The sequence below is a fragment of the Dipteris shenzhenensis genome, chromosome 22 (genome assembly GCF_047967505.1).
Source record: "Dipteris shenzhenensis isolate YYH24624 ecotype China chromosome 22, Dip_SZ_1.0, whole genome shotgun sequence".
NCBI classification, from domain to species: Eukaryota; Viridiplantae; Streptophyta; class Polypodiopsida; order Gleicheniales; family Dipteridaceae; genus Dipteris; species Dipteris shenzhenensis.
Window position 1 is genome coordinate 22,135,816 of NC_141617.1, and position 17,346 is coordinate 22,153,161.

Sequence of the window (17,346 nt, forward strand, 5' to 3'; positions counted from 1 at the left end):
TGACTAACATAACAGTTTGCATGATTGACTATGACAAAGGGGCTAGAAAAAAGGATAAAAACTATTACTCTTATCGACTAGAACAAATAAAAGGAGAATTCTATTGTTTGTCAAAACTTATCAAATCACATTTTCACATCAACTAACAATAAAAGTATTATTTTAATGAAAAAGGAAAAACTTAGGCAAAGATCCTTATGCATGTTAAGTAAAAACATGGTAATTGCTTATGTAAAGCCTTTTTGGTGTATTTTGTCATAAGCCTCCTATATGTCAATGAAAAAAGAACTTTGAATCAAAACCTAGACACAAACACTATGTTTGATATGGATCCTTTCAACCCTGGGAAAGCCACAAAGATTTGCATTAAGACTGACCAAGATCTAAATCCACTTCTCTAGTATGGTGCCATTCATTCCACTTTCGGCAGGTTTAAGGATGGGTTTCTGAAACCGTCTCCATTTGTCCACAATGAGGGAAACTTTCATACAATGTAGCTGCAAATACTTCATATATAAATGATACTCAGTAGCTAAGTGAATGAAACCAAGCTGACCAACAGCTTATTCTCTATAGTAATACACAAAGATGACATATTGGACGAACTACTAAAGAGTGATGTTCTTCAACGACAATCAACTCTCTGAGTCTAATCCATATTGATTCTCCCCAAGCATTCCCTTGAGACTTTTTGTCAGCCACATGGCTGTTTCTCTTGGAGAGACTTTACCTCGTCCAAAGGGCTTTAACACAATTGCCAGCTCTTCCAATCTCTGCTGATGAAGTAGCTGGGCACTGAGCTCCAGTAATCCTTCCAGGGCATCTGCTCTCTGTCTATATGACCTTACATCAAAACTTTTTGTACGATGCAAATCCATTTCACGGTTCGAAATACTAGTCTGTGGTTCAGCTAGATGTTGGCTAGTGACAGTAGTTCCTGTGGGAACAGAGAGCACATCTACATCAGACCTTGGTAGATCCAATAAGCTACCGATGTCCATTTTTTTGTAGGAATCACTTTCAGGTTCAGGTTGCTCCCCACCAAGACGGAATGTGCTATGCCTTATGACATGTATAACATCATTGAATGCTGGTCGAACAGCTGGTACTTTCTCATTGATTTCGATAGTTCCTTTCTCATGGGTTTTATCTCCATGCTCATACTCATCATCAAAATATTTTGCATAATTTGATGTACCATTTGGCAAATATGGTTCCATTTTCCTTACACTGGAAGGTGTGGATGAGATTGAGATATCCCCAGCATTCTGATTCTGGGCTGTAGAGCTTTCTTTTGTATATTGCTTCTCATTGCTACCAACTTGTCTGCCAGGGGTTGCATCCTGTGTTGTGAGACTAAACTCTGGAATCAAATCAAGCCTTGGAGCATTAACAGAAACATCAGGAGAGTGATTACCCTTCGACCCAACAAGCTGTACTGTCTGTTTAAGAGCATCACGTAATTTTGTTTGTCGGGGAGATGCGAAAGGCATATCTTCCAGATAGGACAAACCTTGCTTACGGTTTTGTGCAGGGATTCTTACTGCATCTATGGCAGCTTGCTTGATGCCAACTTCACGTTCATGGACAAGCGCACCAGCTTTCCTTGGAGTGAGATTCCTTGGGCTACCAATAGCGAGCATATTTCGACCATTGATCGGGGAAGTGCTCCTGCGTGCAACATTAACAGGCTTGCTTGGAAATGGTAAAGAAGTTCTCCTTCCCCCAGGTGTGGTAGGTGTATTTTGCTTCTGTTTTATCAAGGCAACCTTGTCCTGTAAGTCTTCTTGCACAGGATCTACTCGAACTCTTATCCTGGGTGAAGCATCAGCTATCAATGCCTGTCCAAGAAAGATTCGCAATTACAATCAGAAGGCAGAATCAGTTTCTAATTACTTTCTACTGGTGGCTTATCTTCACAGCTATGTGCACAAAATTCATCCTACTTTCAGCATTAAAAACTTTTACTCAGTACAATATTGTACCGTGTGTCTTGAAACTTGCTCCTCCATCGCGGGTTTCCTTGCAGATTCTGTTCTCAATCGAAGAGCACTCGCTCTCTCAGGTGTTTGAGGCCCAGCCACAGAAGAAATTCCCTTGCTTGACCGAGTACTGGATGCTGGAAGAGTCTTCGCTTGAATCTTGGGAGGACCAAAATCTTCTCGCGTACCATGTATGCCTCCTGCATTTTTCAGATGAGGACCGGCAGCGTAGTAATTCTCCAGTTCATTATTCCAATGTGAAGTGTTGACCTTGCTTGAATTATATTTGTACGCAAGATATCCTCTGTTGGCAGCTGCCAATATCTCTTTCTCCTTGTCAAAAATGGGCCAGTCACATACTTCAACTCCCCCAGCACCATTGAATCCTAAATCAGCTCCATCAAGCCCAATTGCGTTGTTATTCCCATAAGTATATGCCTTTCTAGGACTGGGTTTTTCACTTACGCTGTAGCCCTCTTTGTCACTACCAAGGTTACTTGTATCTTGACTTTCATCTATGGTATCATCATCAAGGTGGAATTTGGGTAAATGGCGTGCTGGAGGTGCAGGCAGAACAAGACCACTTTGCAATCGGCATTGAGCCACAAAAGGTTGCAGATGAGGATGCTTAAGTAGTTCTGCAGCCTGCAATCATGTTATACCAAGGTAATTGAGACTTGGTTCGTACAACTTGCACAGAAAGTAGGTGGAGCTTCCTTCATTTGATGAAAGTGCTTGTAACGTTATAAGCTTGTACAACTCACACTGGGCCGATGCTCTGGATTCTTCCGCAGCATGCTCTTTATCAGACTCTTACTGCAGAACAAAGTTGTACTATTAGTATTGTAGACACATATATAATCAACTGCTGAGCTAGTACTCAAAGGCTGGGCGTTTGCCATGGTCTAAATAATATTCATGGTTAGAAATTCAGTTGAAGCCCACAAAATTGCATCAGGTGAATAAAGTCGACGTACAAGGCACTGGAGTACATGTTCGGCAAAGGTCCAATCATGGATTTGTTGATTTTGCTTATCAGCCCTTGCATATCCTGTAGAATAAAAGCACGCTTTTCATCACGTACTGTGTTCCATCTTTTGGAATGAAATGGATAAATAGTAAACTATACATGAGAAATTGTAGTGCATTGTTATTGAATAGTTTCTTTTTCTGAGTATTGAATCAGCTCCGACTGAACTGTGGACAACAAAAAATTCACAATCAGGCAATACCTAGTGGAGTTGGGATTCGATAAGACTTACAAAGGCTTTGAATGCAGGTCTATGTGCAGTCATTTCATACATACAACATCCTGCCACAACAGGCAAATTTTGTTAAACCATATGTTTTAGCAACATGTGTGCATATTTATAATGCAACCAGTTATGATTGATGTACCTAAGGACCATATGTCTGATTTCAAGCCGTATGGTATATCTGCTAGCAACTCCGGGCACATATAATTCGGAGTGCCCACAACCTGGCAAGAGATACAGAGTGTAATTGAGTAGTTTACAAGGTTGCACTGGAACAGTATTACAGTTCTGTACAAACAGCGCAGTATATGCTCCTTGATGTTGGCCAATTTCATGCTTTAAGATCTAGAGGAAATGACAATTTAACTCCTGTTTCGAGAGGGTTTGCTGAATTAGTACAAGTGTATGCTCAAGGAGACGAAAGGATTATGTCAAAGCGCACAGATTCTGGAGTAACAGGGGTTGCCCAATAGATTCTGTATTCTTTCAAAGCCCGGACAGCAGCTTATGCACGGTACTGAATAGAACATAAGCAAAGCTTCCCTCCCCCCAGCCTCTCATGGTTTAAATAACCTCGTCTGTGTTTGTGCAAGGTACGGGTACTTATGTAGCCATAAATTTATTCATGTATATAGCGCGTTCACATTTGAGCAGCAATGCCTCACCACTGAAGACAGAACAGGGTACTAGCACTCCCAGGAATGCCTGTTGCAATTTGAAGCCTGCAAACCAACTGGGGTGTGTATAGAGACTACAACACAACTCTTTGCCAAGGGATGAGGCTCACATTTCATTTGGACTTTATATTGCAATGTCCTTGTGGGGCTCATGTTAGCATCCTCTTGGAGTAGCTCATGGGCCTGCTAGTGACTTGTGCTTTGTATAAACCAATCAGGTTTCCTCCTCTTGTTTGTCCTTTCCAGCAGAGACTCACTGCCTTTATAGCTGTTTAGCTGTCCCACAGGCAACAGGGAATGCCTCTGGCCTATCTGTGTGGTCATGTACGTGCAATGCATCACTAGGTACATCCTGATCACATTTCTACTGTGTGCATTATGCCCAACTTGAGTGCTTTAAGGTAGAAAAAGTATTCTTGTAGGCCTAGCTCGATTATGCAACTCTGTAAACTAGCAAAAGTCCTCAGCATCTGCATCCACCCTTCATAGATATCATGAAAGGATCAAAGGTAAATATTCAAGGCCATTTTGACTAAACTGTTGTGAATTACAACTGAAGCGACAATAATTATTCTCATTCTATGGTTTATACTTAGAATCATGGCACCTTAGGCACACACACCACGTGAAGGTCAAGATCCAAAGATGGGAACTCACAGCAATAGTTTTAACATTATAGTAGTAGTTAAAGCTTTGTGGCCTTCATCGTGACTGACTTCCCATCTTTAGAGCTTTACTAAGCACAGGTGCAGAGCATTGTTTGGACACGCTTAAATGTATTATATTTAAATACACACTTCTGGCCATATTCACCATAGGTTGCCTCAGTGCGTGGTCAGCTAATCTCAGGACAAATTATCCCGATCTGTGTATTCAAATATGCATACACGTGTGAGAGCATGGCTATACAATGCTCTGCACTCAATTTCTTTAGCTAAACTCTTTTATGCGTGATGGAATTGATCTGTAGCCCTGTTATCAATCATCAGTGAAAAGCAGTATGAAGCAGCAGCAGTAGTGTGTTATCACAAGTTGCGGTGCAAAATTTGCAAGACCAAACAAAACATATTTGACTGCTGTTAAATTCAACTAGATAAAGAAAAATGTATCTGCTCTATAAAGAGTTTACACTTACAGATGAGGTAAGATCATCTGCCTTGAGCATCTTTGCAAGACCAAAGTCTCCTGCATCAGATAAGCACATTGCATCATTGATGCTCGTTTTTTATTCTAGTTTATGCATTGGATGTTGAATCAATTATAATTTCATTGGACAAAAACACAATCAGTTAGATGCCACAGACAGTACCGAGCCTTATGTCGTGGTCCTTTGTTAGGAAAATGTTAGAGCACTGTTCAACAATGACAAGAAGTGAGTAAACATTTGGCCTTTCTTTCTATCCATGAAAATTTAAGGGCATGCATCACTTCTGCTTTTAAAAGTTTTACTTTCAAACTATCATTCCCGTCAAATTAAATCTCACAAGAATTGGATGGCGACCACCTTTAAATCCCGGTGCAGGATATGATTTGAATGGAGATAATCGACAGCTAGCAGAATTTGTGCAAACCACCTGCATAATCTCTAAAGAAACAAAAGAAGAATGCATACAGCTCTCAAGTCAAGTCCTTGAACCATGTTAAAGATGGAGGCAAGAAAGACTTTTAGAAGATGTTGGCACCAGACACAGGCAGTCAAAGAAGGTAAACTCCGTCTATTGATAGTCCTAGCGTGTTGATCAATCAAAATGCAACCACTCGTAGGCAAAAGAGTTTAAGTGTATATGATTAAGGTATCCAATGATAAAGTCAACCCACCTCTTCAGGCAAGTAAACTCCATTAGCTCTTCGAATAAATTCAGCCCTGCACCATACACATGCATACGCAGGTTAGGTGATACAATCAGCACTACCTGCGCTGGCACACAATTTGGAACAGCGGTATATTCCACATATTAGAGGTCATTACTCACATGTCACCACCTTCACAATAGGATGTGACAATGCATACATAGCACCCCTGAAAAAAAGAATAGTTTGGTAAGTTTCGGATCTTGAAACAAAGCTATTGAGGTTGTGTCACTTGCTCGGATCATAAAAAAGCATGATTTCTTCGCTTTTATCTTCACGATGCTTGAGATGGTGACTCGGCTTGCAAACGCTACTTTTCTCGTTCTCGTACAATCCCAGAAGTCCGTAAAATGAGCGCAAAAACTTTCCAAAGAATACAATCTAAGCATTCCATAAAGTCTATACTCTAGGACGTTTGTAGAAACATTTAGCGTACTATATCCGTAGCAATCACATCGAAGACCTTAAGACCTTTAGTATCGTCTCCCCTGATATCTTTAATCTGTTTACGTGACCGTTATCCTACATCCAGTTGTGAAACATTCCATATTTCCAAAACGGCCGTCATATGTCGATCATCAACATGCTGCCTTGATTAAACCCGCTATATACATGGAACCGCACTAAATGCACCGTTAGCAAGACGAGTGCTCAAAAATCCGACCCTGATGCTAAACAAGCAAACTATTCACAAAGTTTAGTGGATAGATACACACCTTTTCTACCCAAGATTCTTTGTAGCCAATGATGAAAGGATGATGCACTCTGGAAATCAAGGCCATCTGTAATTCAAACGAAAAATGTAAAACTGAGATACGGAATAACGCTATTGCAGGACATAAGTAAAGACTTACGCTTGATAAAGCGTTGAGAACTGGAAAACTTGTAATATACTTAGTCGGGACTTTGCTCAATCCGACGATATTCTCACCTCCTGATGTGCGGACCTGCGACACCTATCCGTCTGTCGCGCAAGTCGTATTTTTTTGAGAACGTACCTATTCAGAATTGAACGTACAAGTTAAATCCAAGCACAATCAATACTACTTCAGAATAAGCGTCGTCAGCTTCGCTTGTTGAAGTTTTTGAAACTATGATCTTGACGTCCTTACTTCTTTCTTTCGAGTTTGTGATACACGAGAATCGCAGACCCAAAAGCTCCCTTCCCGATTTGTTCCATGATCTCATATTGATCCATTTTAGATTCCATCGACGTTTGCTTCGATGCGCCTTGTTGCGGGCGTAGTTAGCTCTCAGTTATCTGGCCGATTTGAGGTCCCATAAGCTGGCGCGCGTTGGAAATGGAAAACGGAAGCACTGTGAAAGCCGGCATCGTACAGTTGAAGCTCCAGTTTTGTATGGTGCGGTTTCGGGCCAGTGTTGACTGACGGAGCTTCGTAAGGCAAAGCTGCAAAAGCTCAAATTACATAATAACAACGTCAATGCGACCTTGCCGGACAACGCAAGAATCGCAAGAATCGTGGCAACTCAAATCATGATTTGCAGGAAGAGCTCGCAAAGCACCGATGGTGGAGATTCGGGAAGTGTGTTGACGCATAAGGTGGAATCGAGGAGAGCGATCATGGTAAGGCAAAGAAGAGAAGCTGAATTCGAATGGGCGAAGGCAAGGCAAATAGGAAAAGGGAGAAATGGCAATGGGGCAGGAAGAGAAGAATGAATGGTCGATTCATGGGCGATGGCGGAGTGGGGAGCAAGGAAGAAGAGGCGAATTGTGCGATGTTTGCTAAGGATTTGAGCGATGTGTGGTAAAGGAATTAGTTGCGATTTGTGGCATGTTTGCAAAGGGGATGCAGTCTTGCAGATGATGATCAGAGTGGAGGAATGAGATGGATGATGGGAGAAGATTGAGAGAACAGACAAAGAAAGAGAGAATTTTTTTGAGCGCAGAGTGAGGAGAAGTGCTTGCTTACTCTCCAGCACGATCACCATCTCTGCTTCAAAAGCTCCTCCTCTTCAATTCTCATATATATCCCACTCACTAATTACCTTACTAAACTTTTCACTCTCTCCATCAATCCACTCAGTTCTCGCATTCCATCCCTTTTTGCATCTCATCATCATCCACTTCCTTCTCTCACACATTACTTTTTTTAACTGCTGCCACCCAGCTTGCAGAATTCAGTTTGCTCACAAATGCTCAAATGCAAACTACAGAATTCAGTTTGTAGACTCGTTCTTTCTGTGAGTTTTGCAGTTTATCAACTTTGCAAAAAGACTTAGCTAACCCTCGCAACCTGTCTCACAGTTCAAAGCTCATCAAAACTGTAACTAGAATCAATCCACTGCACACTATAAGCTCACCAACTCAGCTTGCTGCTCAAATTGAAAAACCCCACCTCATTAACAAAGCTCACAAAATAGTCAAACTTACAATAACCCAACTCTCAACTGAATCCAGTCAACTGTCCTAACTTCCAGTCCAATGCTTATCAAGTTCAAACCACTACAGAAACCGTTCACCCATTCTAACTTCGACCAACCACCCTTTCATCCTTTTGACTTGGATTTTTTCTCCATATCTTAACAAAATTGGCGCCAAAACCGCCCTCTTAAACCCAATGTTAGTCCCTCTTTAGTGACCCACTCTCCTCGGGAAAATCTACCTCAAATAGTCACCACTCCACCGTCCCCATTCCCATACACATAAAGAGCAGAAAACTATATTAAAGAAATCTTGAACCACTACAAATTTGCTTTCACACGCTTAAAAGTCTCAATAGAATAAATTTGCTTCCCATATGTGTGACTCTTATCCCACCACTCCACTCCAAAGAAGCCATGGAGATTTTGCAATAGAACAAATTTGCTTCTATATGTATCGCTCCACAAAACTAGTTGATGGTCCACGTTGCAAATTATTTGTACTAAGGTAGACATTGTCATGTACTTCATTTGAATAGAAACTTGTACCAACTCTAGGCTTGCTCAAGGCAATTTGTACCATGATAGGCTATGTCTAAGGTGCCCCATGCCTCATCGTTTAACGATATGGTGTAGCCTTTATAATACTCCATCATGTATAGGAAAGCGTTTATAATACTCCATCATGCACAGGAACAACTAGCTACTATGACATCTCCACTAAGGTCATCAACACCCAATAACAAGTACATTATTCCAATGTATAAACTTTTGCCCACTTCTATGTCTCTAAGATCATGTCTACATATCCACGAGTTTTTTCTTTTTAACGAGTTTCTCTCAAGACTAGGGGCATGATAAGGCTAGCACTTAAGGTGAAGAACTTGTTCTATTGAAATAAGCATGAGAAGGATTCATATGAACGATTCAAGGTCGAAAGAGGTTATAAGCGAGCGACAACTCTAAAGGCACCTTGCTTACTCTCATTAAAAGGGGGTCAATGTTGTAAGCAAAGAATGAGAAATAAAGGATCCTTGGTGTCCTTATATAGGCCCTTTTACTCTCAAGATCAACCAAGTTGGGCTAGTGAAAGTAGGGGATTCAAAACAAGTTCTGCATTAAATCTCACTTTAATAGTTTTGAATTATCACGTATATAAGTGCTTTGCAAAACTCTTTTTAATTGGTATCACTCCTTCACGATTAGAGACACTCTATAAATATAATTTAAACGTATGAACGTTCTTATGATATCCTTTAACCCTTGTTTTTTGAATTTAGCGTGAATTATAGCATAAGAAACAATCAATATACGATTTGAATTTGGTGTTCTACGTGATAATAGGTCCCCTAAAAACTCACACTACTCCATAGTATCCTATTGAAGCCATATATGAAGTATGGTTGAGTTTGGAACTAATTAGACATGTCAAATAATTTGTAAAATATCAATTTTTGCCTTGCCATCAACATTCACTAAAATTACATTTAAGGCCATAGATAATAATGAGTATCATTATCTATCTCCAAGGAAATATAAACATATGTGTTATAGTTATCCTTAGGATCTAGGACTTACAAACTCTAAGAAAACTCATTCTAAATAAGAACTATGGCCATTTTTCCTAAAACTTGAGAAAACAGCTTGAAATATTAGTGTTAGGTTAACCTTAAAAACTTTAGGTAGAACTCAAAGTAATAGGTGCAAGTTCCAATCCATAATAATTCCAAGTTTGTTTCAGTATATAAGCTATTATGGAAAATAATCAAAAACCCAAAATACCTTATCGATGCTTTTGAATAATTCTAGGAAGTGGCTAAGTTAACAGGACATAAAAGTGCCCTACCTGGGGGAACGTCACTTGCGTGCATGAACTTTAAGAAAACCCCCTATTTAAGATCCACATTAGATGATAAATTACCCCTATTTAAGCTTGTAAGATACCACCAAAGTTCTATTATGTCCCCCCCTTTCCTTAAATCTATGTTTTTTCTCAAGCATTTAGATTACACAATAAGCAAATCTAGATTACTTTCCCTATGACTATTTAAAATGATACACAAAACCAAACTTATTCGGACCAGTTACCCAAGGTAGCCTATACTATGTCCCCACCTCTTAAATATGGCATGGCCCCCCTAACTTAAATTCAATATTGGGAGAAAATAAAAATGGCCCCCACCCCTAATGTATAAGCTTATGCCTCATTTCAAAAGAAAACCCTATTGTGCACTCATGTGATATCATAAGTTTTCCCTTGTGAATCCCTCGGGGTGCCCTAGGACTTTTTTATGTCTTTCTACCAAACTAGTGTTAATAAGCCTCATTTTTATTTTATATGGCTCATCTTGAATTTATATGTGTAATGTTAGAGTGTCTCTTTGTGATTTTATATGGCTCATCATAATTTTAAATGTCTAGCTTTAGGGTGTCCTATTCTGATTTTATATGTCTCATCTTGATTTTATGTAATTTTTCTTGTCTAATATTATATGTTTGACTTTACATGGCTCATTCTAATGTACATCTACCTTTGTTTAAAAAATTGTTAAGCTTTCTTTTTGTGCAGGCTTAAGCAATGTTAGTGACAATAATGCCCTATTAATAGTGCTCGTGCGCAATCAGCTAAGGTGGTTGTGGGATGAGTACGATAAATGGGACCAAATTTACAGAAAGGCAATGGCCATTTTATCAAATGATTTACAAACAAGACCAAAAAGTCACTAAAAGTAAATGAGACATAAGTCACAAGATTTGTTACATAGCATATAGGTTTTCAAGAGTAGAAGTAAGCCACATGGGCTGAACCTTTGGGTGCCTAAGTAGGGACCTGAACAACAAGACAGAGTGTCATGCATGCACACAATTTAACAACATTCTTAGCATTTGTTACATCCTTTTTTGTTCCATATGGGAGCTTTTATCTCTTTAAAGGTTCAAGTAGAGAAGTGAAAGTGGTGGAGTCCTTTTTCTTACCCACCTTGGCAGCACATTTTCCAAGGGAGTGTCATCACCCATGTCTAGCTGAACATGCCTCACCTAGTCCTCAAGGCTTTTCAAAGCAATAAATACTTCAAGTATAGCATCACTTGCTGCCACATCTTCAAGCATTGGGACAATACCAAACACATCTTCCGATATGGATTGACTTCGGGTGCAAGATGCCCACTCGACCTAGTTTGCCAACTATAGCCAACTCCTTTCCAAGCATCTCCTTGTAGGCAGCTCCTTTCCATGGTTTTTCACCTTTGAGCTATCCTCTTCACCACCTATACCTGCACAAGAAAGAAGAAGTTTTCAAAAGACACAAAAGCTTGAAATTAACTATCACAATAGAGGTTTGTTATGTGGCTTTAATCATACAACAGTATATTAATAGTTGTATGTATACTCAACATGTTAAAGCCACATAACAATTGTATGTGAACTCAACATATCAAAGACGTAACCACATAGACATAGATGTGCTAACAACAAATATTCTAAGAACAATATGCTAGTAACACACAAATGTGCTAATAATAGGTGTGCTAGATTACAGATGTGCTAATAGAAGGTGTGCTAAATTACAAGTGCACTAATAACATACCGGCTAAAAACATAGACATGCTATTAAGAAATGTGCTAATATTTATAGATGCGCTAATAACGATGCAGTATAACAGATGCACTCGTACTAGCTATGTATTTGCTAACAACATGCTGTTGAGATATCGAGCTCCACTCGTGATATGCCATGGTGACCGTTGTGCATTTATGTCACCGACTTGTTAGCTGTAGATGCGGTTGGTACACCGCCCAGAATAATAGCTGGATGACAGCTATCTTTATGTACTCTAATTAGTGGCTCAGTTAGTATGCCACCTTAGTTAGCTGAGTTTGGTTTAAGACCCACATATAGGGTTCACCTATTCTTTTGTACTTAGAGTTCTTTTGGCTTTCACAACTAAGAAGAGGAAAACTGTTTTCGGCCTCCACCTTTGTGTATATTCCCCCATTGTGTATATGAGAAAGCTGCAAGTGAGACTCCTTCCTTTTCTCCCACTCTCTTCACATGGTATCAGAGCTCGATTCGTCATAAGGAGCTCAAGAAAGCAAACCAAGTTTGCGGTGTCCTAGTAAGAGGATCAGTGTTGCTTTCCTTTTTTTTCGAGTTTGGGAGCAAATCTCTGCAGGTAGCACAACTGGAAATTGCAAGAGTGCATTGTCTCAGATTGGGATGCCCTTCACGATGTGGCGAGAGGACAGTATATGCTACAAGGGAGGGCAACACCCTTAGTGAAAATATTTTTTTGATTCGAGGCCTCTTGGGGGCCGTTTTGGTGGTGGAAGTTTTCCGCAGGCACTCAGGAAAGTGCCCTATTTTTGCTGTGCGACCACTGTTCTGCAGGTCGGTAAAAAGTTATCACATAAATTACATCGTATGCCTGTGCACAGAGATATTAGGAGTGATAGAATCATTCTTATTGCCTGTTGATGCATAATTATCACTACGAAGTCACTTGTGGTCAAATACCACTCTCGTCAGTTTTGCAAATTTGCCCTTGTGAGGCAAAAGTTGTGTTTTTTTGCAGTGACAAAATATTTTGTAGTGTTCTATAATGGCATCTGATGCTCTTTCATAAATTGTCACTAAAAAGCTTGACAAGAACAACTTCCAAGCACGAAAGTTTAGAATGACGAATTTCCTTAAGGGAAAAGGCTATTGGGAGTTCATTACTAGAGTTGAACAAGAACCAGTTATTCCTAATGTTCCCAATCAACAGGAGTTGCAGGCATTTAGAGACTGGCATGAGAGAGCCAGAAAAGTTATGTACTGGATGTCTATCAGTATTTCAGATTCTATGATTGTGCATATTCAGGATGCAAGCATGACGAAGGAGGCGTGGGATACTTTGACAAAAATGTATAGCACAAATATGCAAGCCAAGAAAATGCAGCTCAAGTAGGAGTTGCATAATGTGCAGAGAGAAAATATGAGCATCAATGACTACCACATGAAGGCAAAGAAGATTGCAGATGCACTTGCTTCTATTGGGTCACCAGTGGAAGATGATGATTTAGTTTCTGTGACCTTGAATGGTCTAGGAAAGGATTATGCACAACAATTCCGGACATCCTATGCCGTCCGTGAGAATTTTCTTAATTTTGAGGAGTTGATTACTCTTCTAATTTGTGAAGAGCAAAGAAATAGTGGTGCATCTTCTTTAGGAGGAACTTCAAAAGAAGCTGTCTTCTACTCAAATGCTAGAAGAGGTAGAGGCAGAGGTAGAGTAGGCCGATTTGGAGGCCATGGCAGAAATCAGAATATGCAACAAATTCAAGAAAACTAGTCCTATGGAGGAGGACGTGGTAACTTTAGAGGCAAGGGGAGCCAAAGAGGTCATGGTGGATGGCAGAGAGGCCAAAATGCAAACAACAATGTTGAATGCTACTACTGTGGTAATATGGGTCATATGGTTAAAGACTGCTATAAAAAGCAGAATGACATCATGATTGGAAAATTGCAACAAGGCAATTACACATCCTCTAGTAGACAGGGTGATGACAGAAATGAGCATCTGTTTATGGTGCAGCACATGACTAATTCTATGACAAGTGCAGAAGAAAGCAATGATGTGTGGTATGTTGACTCAAGTCCATCAAACCACATGACAGGTCATGCAGAATGGATGCAGGATGCAAGGAAAATGGAAAGACCAGGATTTGTGGAGACTAGTGATGATACTACACATCCTATTGTGCAAATTGGTAAAATTCCTTTGTCTATGCAGGATGGAAAAAAGAAATACTTGTCTGATGTATTTCATGTCCCGAATATCACCAAGAACCTGGTTTCTATTGGTCAAATGGTTAAGTAGGGCTTGTAGGTCAGATTTAATCCTCATGGATGCTTTGTTGAGGATATGAAAAATAAAGGTCGCTTGATAGCAAAAGGGAAGAAGAAGGGCAAGATGTTTACGTTGGATGCAGACATGCTTGAATTGAGTGCAGCAATGTTTGCACATGGGACCGGTGTAGTTGCAAATATTGATATATAGCATAAACACATTGGTCATGTTAATGTACAGTGACTTAAATTAATGCAGGCCCAAAATATTGTTGCAGGATTGCCTAAGTTCAAGGTTGCAAAAATGCACAAGGTATGTGAAGCCTGTCAATTTGGAAAACAGGCAAGGAAACCATTTCCTAGACATGTTCAAGAGAGTAAGAGGCTAGTGGAATTAATCCACTCTGATGTGTGGACTAATAAAGCTGCATCTATTGGAGGCTGTTATTATTTTGTCACTTTTATTGATGACTATAGCAGAAAAGTTTGGGTGTATTTTATGAAAAAGAAAAGTGAAGTGTTTGGGCATTTCAAAGCTTTTAAAGCTATGGTTGAAAAAGAAACAGGCCTGTAAATAAAATGCCTAAGGTCAGATGGAGGGGGAGAGTACCTCTCAAATGAGTTTGCAAGTTTTGTGCAGGAGCATGGCATAAAGCAACAAGATTCATGCAGTCATAGCCCGCAGCAAAATGGACTTGCAGAAAGGAAAACCAGGCATATTGGAGAGGTATCTCGTGCCATGCTCAACGAAAAAGACCTACCAGATTATTATTGGGCTGAAGCACTCGCTACAGCAGTCTACATAATGAACAAGACTCCCACTGCAGTAATACATGGCATGATGCCAGAGGAGTGTTATACTGGTAGGAAACCAGATATTTCTCATTTGAAAGTTTTTGGTTGCATTGCCTATGTTCATGTGCCAAATGAGTTGAGATCCAAGTTGGATCCAGAAGCTGAGAAGTGCATCTTTATTGGTTATTCTCTACAGTAGAGAGGGTATAGATGCTATAACCCTTCTACTCATAAGTTTACAGTGAGTAGAGATGTTGTTTTTGATGAGATGAGCAGCTGGTATAAACCAGTAAATGTGATTGATGATGTAGATGCACAAAATAATAATGCTGCACAGAATTCACAGCAACAATCACAAAATATTAGTGGACCTGTAGTGTCCTCTAGCAAAGATTCACATACTTTGCCATGGACATGCAGATTGAGATCAAGAGGATCTCCTCAAAGCAATGCAGATAGTGGAATGCAAGTATCATGAAAAGGAAAAGAGAAAGTAGATCAGCCCATGCTTGATGTGAATGCAGATCACTCTTATGTGGATGGTGAATGCAGTGGCTCAGAATAGAGCCTTGATGACGAGTTGGGTATTCCTTCTGTTGTTACACCTAGAGTAAGAAAGACAAGGGATGTTTTGAGAGCACCTGGTAGTGAGCCTATTTTGCGTAGGTCTACTAGAGCTAGGTATCATGTGGATAGGCTGAAATATGATGGATTTACAGCCATTCACTATGCCTATATGGTTGACAAAGTGATACAAGAACCAGAACCCACTTCTTTTGAGCAAGCCATGGAAAAAGAAAAATGGGAGAAAGCCATGGATGAAGAAATGGATGCCTTGGAAGCAAATGCTACATGGGAATTGGTGCCTTTTCCTAAAGACAAGAATGTAATTGGCTGCAAGTGGGTTTATAAGGTGAAGCACAATGCAGATGGTTCTGTGAATAGATACAAGGCAATATTAGTTGTCAAGGGGTATGCACAGACATATGGCATTGATTATGAAGAAACATTCAATCCAGTTGCAAGGATGGCAACCGTAAGAGCGGTCATTGCTATGGCTGCATCAAAGGGATGGTCTTTACATCAGATGGATGTAAAGAATGCCTTCTTGCATGGTGATTTGCAAGAAGAGGTCTATATGGAGCAGCCACCAGGTTATGTTCATGCTGTTCATCCTGAGTTTGTTTGCAGGTTGAAGAAAGCCTTGTATGGCTTGAAGCAAGCACCCAGAGCATGGTCTGACAAGATAGGACAGTATCTTGTCACTATTGGCTTTCAGATTTCCAAGGTAGATTTCTCACTTCATGTGAGAAAAACAGAGAAAGGTATTATGCTGCTTGTCATTTATGTTGCTGATTTGATCATCACAGGTGATAGTGATGAAGATATCCTTCATGTGGAAATGCTATTGAAGTAGAAGTTTGAGATGAAGGATTTGGGAGAGCTACATTACTTCTTGGGCATTGAGGTGATTAGATCCACAAGTGGGATATGGCTCGTGCAGTATGGATTGGACATGTTGTCCAAATATGGGATGACAGGCTGTAAGCCTATTTCAGTTCCTTTGGAGCAAAATGTGAAGCTGAGCGTAGATGCAAGTGAGATTCTAGAAGACCCTACTATGTACATATGCATAGTATCAAGTTTGATTTATATGACTATTACTAGGCCAGATTTGAGCTATGTTATTGGGTTGGTAGTCAGTTTATGCAGGCTCCAAGGAAACTACATTTGGATGCGGCTAGACACATACTGAGGTATGTGAAGTCAACATTGCAGTATGAACTATTTTATGAGACTGGGGTTCAAATACAGTTAGTTGCATGGATACACTGATGCTGATTGGGCTGGTAGTATTTCTGAAGATGATCTACCAGTGGATATGTGTTCTCTTTTGGGAGTGCTGCAGTCACTTGGAGCAGCAAGAAACAGCCTACAGTTGCCTTGTCGAGCACAGAGGTTGAGTACAAGGGTGCACCAATGGCTGCATGTGAGGTATCTTGGTTGCATAAGCTACTTTATGATATGCATTAGTCTATAGATGGGCCAGTTGTCATTTATTGTGACAACATGAGCAGTATACACTTGGCAAATAGCCCAGTCGATATCATGCTAGAACAAAGCATATTGAGGTGCATTATCACTATGTGCGGGAGAAGGTTCTAGTAGGTTTTAGTGATCTAGTTTATGTCAGCACAGAGGATTAGGTAGCTGACATATTCACGAAGGCATTGAGCGCAAAGAAGTTGTGCAAGTTCAGAGACCTGCTTGGTGTGCAGGAATTGGGATTGAGCTCGAGGGGGAGTGTTGAGATATCGAGCTCCACTCATGATATGCCAGGATGATCGTTGTGCATTTATGTCACCGACTTGTTAGCTACAGATGTGGTTGGTACACCGCCCATGAGTAATAGCTGGATGACAGCTATCTTTATGTACTCTAGTTAGTGGCTCAGTTAGTATGCCACCTTAGTTAGTTGAGTTTGGTTTGAGACCCACATATAGGGTTCACCTATTCTTTTGTACTTAGAGTTCTTTTGGCTTTCACAACTAAGAAGAGGAAAACTGTTTTTA

At 40.2% G+C, this 17,346-nt stretch overlaps 1 protein-coding gene across 1 annotated transcript; it reads right to left on the reverse strand.

The window, feature by feature from the left end:
* Positions 1–482: 482 nt before the first annotated feature.
* On the reverse strand, positions 483–7,564 carry LOC147887877 (serine/threonine-protein kinase Nek3-like). Its single transcript, XM_087393774.1, has 15 exons — positions 7,291–7,564; positions 6,879–7,174; positions 6,698–6,764; positions 6,483–6,548; positions 5,889–5,935; positions 5,734–5,779; positions 5,420–5,500; positions 5,225–5,267; positions 5,051–5,100; positions 3,381–3,462; positions 3,245–3,294; positions 2,960–3,033; positions 2,747–2,798; positions 1,986–2,627; positions 483–1,841 (listed from the first exon to the last, which is right to left on the reverse strand). Exons 2-15 carry the CDS (start codon positions 6,974–6,976, stop codon positions 636–638), a joined length of 2,604 nt encoding a protein of 867 aa, XP_087249900.1. The 5' UTR covers positions 6,977–7,174; positions 7,291–7,564; the 3' UTR covers positions 483–635.
* Between the last annotated feature and the right edge of the window lie 9,782 nt (positions 7,565–17,346).

Coding starts and splice junctions, on each gene's coding strand:
- LOC147887877 (XM_087393774.1), bottom strand. CDS start 6,976: ATGGAATCTAAAATGGATCAATATGAGATCATGGAACAAATCGGGAAG. Junction 5,501..5,733: donor GAGTTTACTTGCCTGAAGAG/GTGGGTTGACTT, acceptor TTGTTTCTTTAG/AGATTATGCAGGTGGTTTGC. Junction 1,842..1,985: donor AGCAAGTTTCAAGACACACG/GTACAATATTGT, acceptor TTTCTTGGACAG/GCATTGATAGCTGATGCTTC.